Source organism: Hyposmocoma kahamanoa, unplaced genomic scaffold, assembly GCF_003589595.1.
Source record: "Hyposmocoma kahamanoa isolate Upper Pololo Valley unplaced genomic scaffold, ASM358959v1 63, whole genome shotgun sequence".
Lineage (NCBI taxonomy): Eukaryota > Metazoa > Arthropoda > Insecta > Lepidoptera > Cosmopterigidae > Hyposmocoma > Hyposmocoma kahamanoa.
The window spans coordinates 9,228,060-9,238,629 of NW_020653851.1; the positions used below are offsets into that span (position 1 = coordinate 9,228,060).

General features: G+C 40.7%; 1 protein-coding gene across 2 annotated transcripts; it reads left to right on the plus strand.

Annotated features, from left to right (window-relative positions):
• Positions 1-8,789, plus strand: LOC113230348 (agrin-like). Of its 2 annotated transcripts, XM_026464243.1 has the most exons (15): positions 1-125; positions 414-650; positions 822-1,037; positions 1,183-1,395; positions 2,164-2,376; positions 3,287-3,387; positions 4,075-4,189; positions 4,961-5,200; positions 5,585-5,919; positions 6,125-6,266; positions 6,586-6,846; positions 6,943-7,089; positions 7,174-7,437; positions 7,747-8,305; positions 8,434-8,789. In XM_026464243.1, exons 1-15 carry the CDS (start codon positions 56-58, stop codon positions 8,591-8,593), a joined length of 3,273 nt encoding a protein of 1,090 aa, XP_026320028.1. In that variant the 5' UTR covers positions 1-55; the 3' UTR covers positions 8,594-8,789. The 2 variants fall into 2 exon arrangements, with proteins under 2 accessions (XP_026320028.1, XP_026320027.1); XM_026464242.1 differs by lacking the exon at positions 8,434-8,789 and having other exon boundaries at positions 2-125; positions 4,961-5,194; positions 7,174-7,791.
• The last annotated feature ends 1,781 nt before the right edge of the window (positions 8,790-10,570 follow it).

The window sequence follows — 10,570 nt, forward strand, 5'->3', positions numbered from 1 at the left end:
GTGTGATAATGGCAGAAAAAAAACTCTGTGGTGCGGAAGTTGTAGTAGCCACAAGATGGTGCCCAGGCTGCATGTGCTTTCGTTGCTGGTGGTAGTTGCTAGCGGTTGCTACCTGTTTCCAAGCGGTAAGATGATATGGTTACTTGTAAAGTAATACGAAGCTAGGGCGGTGTAAAATTCGACTGGTGCGGTCTATGCGCGCAGTGAGGCATTTTGGGTGAACCACAGACAAATGGGTGAACGACTTTTGATTTCCGAGAAATACTGATTCAGTCTCGAACGATTGCAAATGGCAATAATACAACGCGCGTAAATGATTTGATTATATTTCAGCCACTAACATATTTGCTATTCAATAAAAGAAACAAAACTATACAAAAAGTTACTTTTACTTTTACTTTTATTTTTATTAGACGTTCCAAATCCGTGTAACGGCATCAGCTGCGGTCCAGGAGCGCTCTGTCGGCCTACGCCCGATGGCCGTACATACAACTGTGAGTGCCCAACCTCCTGCCCCAGCTACGGCGACCACGAGGGCTCACGGCCACTTTGCGCAAGCGACGCCCGCGACTATCCTGGCGAATGTGAGATGCGCCGTGCTGCTTGTGAATCTAACACTAGTATCACATTCAAATATTATGGTAAATGCGGTGAGTATTTTTTTTGTACAGTTTTTGGCAACCAAAATTACGGAAGTTAATAAACGTTTCCAAGCTTTTTAACAATAAAGCCAAATTATTCTCAACGCTACCTATACTAGATAACTATTTGACAACAGCAAAACGACTAAGTACAAAATAAAATGAAGCTAAACATTGCAGATCCTTGTGCGGGAGTGACCTGTCCTGACCCAGAAGTGTGTCAGTTGGACGACCGTCGGCAGCCATCTTGCCGCTGCGCCGAGCCTTGCCCATTGGAGTTTTCTCCAGTGTGCGCTTCCGACGGAAAGACATATTCCAACGAGTGCCAGATGCACCGCGAATCTTGTCGAGCTAGGAAACAGTTGAAAATTGTGTTCAAAGGGCAGTGCAGCTCAGGTAACCTCATCTCCTGCTTAAATATATTGAGCAAATTCAAATTAGTGTTACTTTTAGAAATGTATGAAGTTTAATGAGAAGGCATTTAATTCTTTTTAAGTGTATTGAAAGTACGAAGTATCGATAACATCTTCTGCACTTGCAGGAGTGAATCCATGCGCGGAGGTAGAATGCCGTCATGGCGCAGAATGTCGCGTGGAGGGTGGAGGTGCTGTTTGTGCGTGTCCACCGCCATGTGAACCTGTGTTGCGTCCAGTGTGCGGTTCAGACTCTCGAACGCACGACAGCGAGTGTGAACTGAGACGAGCTGCTTGTTTATTGGGTAGAGAGTTGCGAGTGCTACATTCGGGGGCCTGTGGTAAGTGATTTTCGAATGGCTGTACATTATTAGCATAGTATCAACGTTTTATAGATGGAAAGTACATAAACTGAGGCCGGCTCTTTGTGATAAAAATTTAATCGCACGCACTCGGAGGGACTCGTACGCACGCGTTGCTACCGCACATCTCTGGTGGAATCGAATCTTGGACGTTACATTACAGGCGAATGCTCGTCGGTACAGGGGGTAGTAATTAATGTAATGCTCGAAAACGAATCTTGAATGTTGCATTACAGACGAATGTTAGCGGTGAAGGAGCATCCTAACGCATCTCTCACTTATGCACACACTCATAGTTCCGCCCTAGGGAAATTCTGTACCGCGGGTGCAACGGAACACATATATATATAAACAACCACAAATTACACTCAAGCTCACGAAAGAAATACATGTAGGCCATACAAATATTTCACCCGCCCCGGGAACCGAACCCGGCTTCTCTGCGTGGCAGATCAGCATAGTAGCCGTTCGACCACGGAAGCAGTTAATAGGAGCGCGTAGGTTCTACAAATATATCATTTTAATAAACGTAACTATTGTTAGGAAAATATCTACTTCAATAAATTGGTGAATCGGCAGAAATTAATGTTGAAAAACTGGAAGTCACCCAACTTTGGTTTCGTCTACGAATTACAAATATTTGCATCTTTGTTACTTTAGTAGGTTAATTGTGACCTGGCTCTTATCCAAATGATACATTTTTTAATTTGTGTATGTATCGTGAAATGTGAACCTATCTGGCTACAGGATCCAATGGTGTGTGCGCCGGCCGCGTTTGTCCGCACGGTGGAGAGTGCGTAGCACAAAGTGGCCGCGGAGTGTGCCGTTGCCCTCGCTGCTCGAACGAGTTCGCGCCCGTCTGCGGCTCCGACGGCATCTCCTACGGGAACCGCTGCAAGCTGCAACTCGAGGCATGCCGACATCGGCGCGATGTGCAAGTGCTTTATGATGGACCTTGCAGTACGTAGCAATTCAGCATTTCACTATTTGGCAGACACCATTTTATAACCTCTTCGGACCCCGTGTACTGCCAAATGAACATAATATGTGAAGTAATTTAGACTCAGAAAATATTGTTTATATTGTATTTAAAAAGTTAATTTTGGACTTAGGATGTATGACGTTTAACCTATTTGAATTTTGTTATTTTTGTTTTTTTTATTTCAATTTATTAGCCTTAGAATACTCTGTGTCATTAAATATAACTTGTTAAGTGTAACAACGCATATTTACTTTTTTGTATCTAACATTTTATTGGTTTGAATGGTGTATGACTCTTTTTTTTCTTTTGTTATTTATTATTGAAATGCACTTCTCACACACTTCTCAGTTTTTTTGTAGTAATTAGTGGTTAACGGTGTTGGTGACACAATCATTACTTAATTACTGTGAACTGTTTTAATTGTGTCTACTATTTGTTGACCCAAATAATTAAAAAAAACAATGAAAATATCGCATTCAAATTTAGCGCCATACTTTATTTCTTACCATGATTATTTAGAAAAATACGTTTTTTGTACAAAACTGAAGGTATACTTGACCCGAGGGTCTGGAGCATGTAATTATGTTTAGTACATTTAATGTACAGTGAGCGTATAGCCCTTTTCCCATTGTAGTATCCTGGGTATCAGAAAGATATACTTTCTGATACCCAGGATACGATAGGTGTATCGAGTGGTGACCGTTTTGTAACCCAGTGACTTAACTTTTAACTAACGTAAAAAAAAACGTTACTTAACGTAACTTCGTTGTGTGTGTCCAACAGTTTTACAGCTGGTCGATCGGCTTCACATCGTTTTATTCACCAAGATAAATTTCATTCATTTTGATGCTTAGCGATGTGTTCTAATTAGCTGATCAAAATTTTCAGATGGATGTGAAAATAAGAAATGTGAATACTATGCTGTCTGCGAGAGTGATGGCGTTTCGGAAGCGAGCTGCGTGTGCCCTAAGCATTGCGAAGAAGGAACTGTAAGAATCTCATTATTGCTTCCATTTGTTGATCTTTATTCTAGAAATTCACAGCTGGGTATGAGCTTATGAAGGTTTGCCATAATCACCATGCTAAGCACGTAATACCTGATCTACTTAAATTTGCATTGTGTAAATAAATGTTGTTTTAATTATTATTACAAAGATCGAACACTAAGAAAACTTTATTCGTCCTGTCTGGATTGGATCTAGCGCCTTCAGCATACCGTGTCTGACGCCTTCTCAGATGAGCTACGGAACAAACCAGCAGACCTTACGAATATTTTTACGTGTTTGTTGAAGAGATTTTGATTTTTAACGACTTTTTTGCCGTAGTGCCAACATTGTGATATTCAATAATTTCAGTATTAAATGTTCCTAGTAGCAGTAGAGCTCCTTGTGAAAGAGTTTGTTCATTGCCACTTTACCTATGTCTGCCGCTAAGCAGTAATATGAGCTTTGTTGCGCTCTGGTTTAGAAGGGTAAGGATGCTGGTGAAATTACAGGCACATGGGACCTGTCAACTTAGGTCTTAGCGTGACGGGCGCAGTGCCCATAATATCTTTGCGCTATAAAGCTCGGAATGGCACTGTAACTGTTATGGATAGGCGTGTCACTTACCACCGGGCGCACGACTTGTTCGTTCCGTCACTTGGTATTATAAAAAAAATGTTGTTTGTTTTTCAGGAAACAGAAGAAGTGTGTGGCAATGATAATCAGACCTATAGCAGCGTATGCGCACTACGAGATATTGCATGTAGAGAAAAGAAACATTTACATGTCGAGCATATTGGTTCTTGTGGTACGGAAATTACTTACAAATTAATCTGATTAATTAGTCTTAATGTTTACGGATTCTGATTTGGTGAATTAATTTCTGTATCTCTATAGAATAGAGTAGAGAATATTGTATGGAACGAACAGATCCTGCATTAATCAAAGATCCTTTCATTTCGTATAACCTTGTTGACTTGCCGGGCATTCTTTGCGCGTTCTTAGTTAAAGACTTGTTATATTTGAAGCTATCAGCGCAAAAGTGGTGTAACCTAATTTTTTTTTCTAAAATGTTACTTTAAACTATACTAAGGCGCCGCGAATACGTGAGTCTTATTTTGGTTACAAGGTACTGGTACCTAGAAGCGAATATTTTATTTTCATATAAATGCGGTTGCGGCAACCGGTGACAATGTCTAACTGCAGTAACCGACGTTTGTGTCGATTTGATATCAATTTTATGAAAATAGAATACTCGCATCTAGTTGCCGGTTGTTTGTATCCAACAAAAGACACACGTTTGTGCGGCGCCTATATGACATAATTATTTTATATTTAGATGCTATTTTCAGGTATAAAAAATATTTAATTTAAATTTTTTATACATGAAAAGAGCATCCAAATTGTAACATAATTCTGTACTTTAGTATGTATCGTTAAAAGTAATATTGTTGAAAAAAAAGTGGGTTATACCACTTTTGCGCGGATAGCCTCATTTGTGGTCCGCCTTGGTCGAATCTTACTTGTCCATTTAAGTAAGTTTTGAATTTTATTAAATTGTTTGTTTTTCATGTTTTAGAATCATGCGCTAGCATAGAATGCCCCGCCGGCACGTGGTGTGCCCGCGGCGCATGTTCTTGCTCCAATCCCTGCTCGGGTGCAGCGCGGGAGCCGGTGTGCTCTTCCACCGGCCACACTTTCTTGCATGAGTGTGCGCTGCAGAAGGCAGCCTGCGAAGCGCGCATGCGTGGAGAGACGCCAGTTCGGGTAGCCTATTACGGAGAGTGCACTGATTCGCCAGATGACATTTCTGGTAGTGGTTCGTTTCTTCACTGATATTGATTATTTTCACTTGGTTTGTCGCTGCATTTTTTAAAGCAATCTGTAACGAGCTGGATTAGCTATAATTTTTTGATAATAAGAAATTTCAATATTTATTTTATTGAATATCTCGATATTTTTTATATTTTTTTATTAACAACCGTGTGAATATACTCCATTAGTTATTATTATCGATACAAAGATCGAATAACACAAAGAAAAAAATCCTTCGATTTGACTGGCTTTAAACCTGCGTCTGCCACACCGGGGCCACCGCTCTTACCAACTGAGATACAGTCTGAGGTGTGTGCTTGTTGTAGGTTTTTGTCAGCGGTACCTGTGAGAAATTTATGAAAGTTTCTGTAATGAAATTTGATTTCAGGTTCAAACAAAACAGCGAAAATAACAGATCTCAGCAACGAAATTCGTTCATCCGATGACATTGCGGAAAGTTCGAGCGAGTCGGGCATGGGGACGGCAGTATGCGCTAGAGTTCAATGTGCTTATGAAGCGACATGCGCTGTAGATTCCAACGGACAGCCGCGATGTGCTTGCTTGTTCGATTGTGCGGCTGCTGCAGCGTCCGCGTTAACCTCGGCACCAGTTTGTGCATCCGATTTAAGGCTATACCCTACACTGTGTCATATGAAGTTGGAATCTTGTAGAAGGCAGGAGGATTTGAGGTTAAGACCGCTAGCTTTGTGCCGAGGTCTTGAGGTAGGTTTCACAAAACTTACGTAACTATTGCCTGTAATGCAAAGTGACACTTAATTATAGTGACAAAATAGCACAGACATCTGGACATAGGTCATAATAAACCCTAAATAACCCTTTATACCTTACAAACTTAAAGGGGTAAATTTTTATCAGTTTTTAAGAAGTACCTATTTGTAGGAAGACGGTTACTTACATTATTTTTCAGTTTCGTCCGTGTGGCGATGATGACCCGGTTATGGATGCGGAGGGACGGCCGGTGGACTGTGGTGGAGGTCCTCAGAGAAAAGATTGTCCTGTTGGTAGCTACTGCCACCACACCACTAAGGCTGCTAGATGTTGTAGAAAGGGTATGTGTAGTCATAATACATGTATGTGTAACATATATTTACCTAAGGCCGCTAGATGTTGTCAAATTGGTACGTGCAGTAGTCATAAACGTGTCTAGGTATATTTACCTGAGAAAACGTCTATCTAATATCTGAAATTCGGTGTTTCAAACCTATAAACATACATCTCTAAACTCCTGCGCACTATTTGGCGAATCAAGGCTGACTGTAGATTTAAGAATTAGTATTAAAGCATATTCTGTGGTAATAATAATGCTTATGCAATTGGGTAACTAAAGCAATGAGAATTTTAAGCAGATGACATCTCATTTTCTTTCAGATAAAGCAATAGTCGAGAGGAAAGGCTGCCAAGAGTCTTGGCATGGGTGTTGCGCGGACGGGGTCACACCAGCCCGAGGACCGGGAGGTGTGGGATGCCCTTCACAATGCGGTTGCCACAGACTCGGTTCAGAGACTGAGCATTGTGATGAGACTGGACAGTGTGTCTGTCGGCCGGGCGTGGGTGGACAGAAATGTGACCGCTGCGAACCTGGTTTTTGGGGATTGCCGAGAATCGGTACTGGACATATGGGATGTATTCGTGAGTAACACATTTTTTTCAAGTTATAGCATTACTTCGACATGTTCTATGATGTAAATGTCGTGAATGATTGTAACTGTAAAATAAATTTTACAGCTTGCGGATGTTCTGCGTTCGGCTCAGTTCGCGAGGATTGTGAGCAAATGACTGGTCGGTGCGTATGCAAGCCTGGAATACAAGGCCAGAAGTGTACTGTTTGTTCCAACCATGAGCATACCCTTGGACCCAACGGTTGTTTCGACCGTAAGTACTTAGCACGTAGTCGAGTAAAATTTCATAATGACGTTACATTATTCATTGAGTAACTGATTGTTCGTTTGCCAACAGCGGAGTCAACACAGTTACCTGCAACCAGTTGTGATCATATGACCTGTTACTTTGGAGCTTATTGTATTGTGCGTAGCGGGCTTGCAACTTGCGAATGTGCAGTGACCGAATGCCCTCCCAATGAAGCACCGGCTGTTTGCGGCAGTGACGGCAGGACTTATCTGTCAGGTTGTCACCTGCGCTCGCACGCTTGCAGGACGCAGTCTGATGTGGTGGTTCAGGCGTTTGGCCCCTGCGGTGACGAATCTCCACACGTTCGTAGAGGTAGTCGTTCCGCTGGTAGACATCACCGATCCACCGACTACATACAATCATCCTCCGACAATTCGCTAGAACATACCAAGAAACTAATATTCAGCTCTGTGCAGCACGCCGACGTTTCCGTAGACACCAGCGATAGCGGCAAACCCGACAGCCCTGAACCCGATCTCACATGTATTGACATACTCCCACCTGTTGGTTATCGCTAGATTTAGAACGAGCTAGATATTCGTAGCTTGCACTATAGTAATTCCTCAGGTATAGAAATTTTACGATTAATACACAAATTATTATCAAACTACTTATTCGCAGACAAAGTCTCATATACTCCGGTTCAATTCGAAAACAATGAAAGAAGTTGTAGCGTGAAACCTGTAAAGAATATTACAGCGGTCTTGCCAGAGACTTGGGAAGATTCGACATATGAAGTTGAGGATGAATATACATCGCAAGAGGATTATATAGATGAGGAAGTTAATGATATCTATGAAATGCCGTTGTTCGATGGTAAAGCGACAATGACTACCCGAACACGATTGCCCGCGAAGCGATTTGATATCTGGGCGGAGGTGTCAGCGGTATGTGGGAACGGAACATTGTTAAGCACCTCAGGGACAAGGGACCACTTGTGGCTTGGGTTTATTGGGGATAGAGCAATATTACGATGGGACGCGGGAAGCGGCCCCATGGAGCTACGAAGTGGAAAACTGAAGATCGACGGGACATCGAAAATATCAGCAAGGAGGTACAAAAAGGACGCTGTATTGAAACTGGGATCAGCAACTTCAAGTGGTACGGCGCAAGGGCGTATGAGTTCGCTCGATGTCGATCCTTTCCTTTACGTTGGTCATCCACCGGATAATGTAGCTAGGTGAGTGCTATCTATAACCAAAATTGGTTCATGGACATGCTCGATACTGAATTTATTTTCTATGTTGTCTTACGAAGCATCTTGTATTATATACAGAGTTTGAGTAAAGGTGGACTTTGGCTCCCTAGGTTGACTGGGAGCACCGCATTACCAGGGTTTGTAGGATGCGTGCATCGCTTGCGGGTCAGTGGACGGGACTTGATTCCTGCTTCTAGAGGGAGACTCCTAGAGTCCCGTGGAGTGCGTCCTTGTAATCCTTACAACTTAGCGCGACTTGTATGTCCTTAAGAAGTTAATTTAAAACACATTTGTACCTCCAATTAAACTATTTCAATTGCTTAACACAAAATAAAATTTTCGAATTTTTATTGAATTCTGAAAAAATGTTGTTGATTTCTGTAAACTTATGTGATCTTTTTATTACGTTATGTACATACTGAGGTACGAATATCAGAACGTGTATCAGTATATTGATATTCAAAGGAAAATTATTACCAACGTTACAGCTTTTTTTTTATATGAAATGTAAGTCTATTTTTGTGTAAAATTCAGTGTAGAAATTTTTTCAAATAAATCTTCGGAAAAGTTGCGTCAAAGGTTCGTCAAATACTCTGAGCGCTAAGCCAGTTCAGGCAAGGTGCAACTTTTGACGCGCAAGTGTAGTAGCAGAAAAAAAGAACCGAAAAATCTAATCTATGAGTAATCGTAGAACATGAGATTGTTTCTCAATTTAATAGCATTATACTTTCTTTTAGTAATATACAGAGTTACCTACGTAGTAATGAACTACCTAACACCGTATATTACTATCATTGATGGCGTTTAATGTCGCAAACAAACAGACTTATGATTTGATTTGTAGAAAAAGTTAATTTTTAATTCTATTTTTATCAAAAAAGCTTGCGATATCAAACAACCCTTTTAAAAGTTGACTGCTCAGTTACCTGTATAATATTCATACTATAAATGAGTCCATCAGCGCAAAAGTGGTGTATATACCGCTGATAGCGTAAAATAATCTTTACAATACAATATACTGGGTGTCCCACTGCTATGCGGGGACACGGGGGAAAGTACTTTAAATACTGAAAATAATATTAATATTTTGTTAGTAATATTATGTTTTGCATCATGGATATATTATTTTATTATTAAAAGTACCTTATACTGCATTCAAAGACTTTTAAGAAGTTGCTTTCCTAATTTGGAAATCGAATCGTTCAAATGGGAAAAACAAACACTGTAGTTTTATGATGATGATCGAAAGGGTCAATCAATTACCACCAATTATAAGGATTAATACTAACTTAAGAGTCAATAGAACCTCAAATGGAATTGGTTGATTCCGCATAACAGTGAAAGTGTTGAATTTGGAAAAAATAAATAAAATCCACACACTGAAACGGTGTGAAAACATGATTCCTAAAAATTAACAAAAAAACTTTTTTTATAATACCAAGTGACGAGACGAACAAGTCGCGCGCCTGGTGGTAAACGACACGCCTATCAGTAACAGTGACATAACCTGACATAAGTTGACAAGTCTCATGTGCCTGTAATTTCACCAGCACCCTTACCGTTTTAAACCAGAACGTAGTAATGCTCACATTGCTGCTTGGCGGCAGAAACAGGTAAGGTAACAGTACTTCTCTGGACAAACTCTTTCACAAGGAGCTCTAGTGCTACTAAAATTAAGTAAAAAACCGCTGTATTCAATAGGTACTTTACATAGTACATGGGGCGCACTATAAGTTTTCGGAATGAATAAGAAAAAAATACTATAAATGGTCAGAAATGAATTTATCGTTTCTCAAAATATTCTCCGTTAGCGTTAATGCACTTTTTCATACGAATGTACCAATTTTGGAAACATTTATGCCACTTCTCCGTGACAATCTCTGAAACATATTTTTCGTACCTGAAATTAATAAAAGTCATAAGGTGCCAGGTTGGGTCTGTATGCGGGATGTATCATAAGGTCAACGTTGTTCACCTTCAAAAATTCATTTGTCTGGCTGGCTTTGTTAGAACTGGCATTATCGTGGTGCAAGATGATACGGCGCTTACGGTTATTTTTACGGAGTTTGTCAATAACTTCCGGCAAACAAATGGTCGTGTACCAAACACTATTCACGGTACAACGATTCTTCAAAGCAACAGTAGCCACGTGTCCAGTTTTATTAAAAAAAGAAATAATCATCCTGTTAGAGGCACTTTGCACGCGCGCCGCTTTGGTGGGTTTCGGCTCATCTCGAAACACCCATA

Bases quoted from the DNA above. Each gene is read 5' to 3' on its own strand.
- LOC113230348 (XM_026464243.1), top strand. From the start codon at position 56: ATGGTGCCCAGGCTGCATGTGCTTTCGTTGCTGGTGGTAGTTGCTAGC. The intron at 3,388-4,074 runs GTAAGAATCTCA...TTTGTTTTTCAG, and splicing joins AGCATTGCGAAGAAGGAACT to GAAACAGAAGAAGTGTGTGG. The intron at 5,920-6,124 runs GTAGGTTTCACA...ATTATTTTTCAG, and splicing joins CTTTGTGCCGAGGTCTTGAG to TTTCGTCCGTGTGGCGATGA.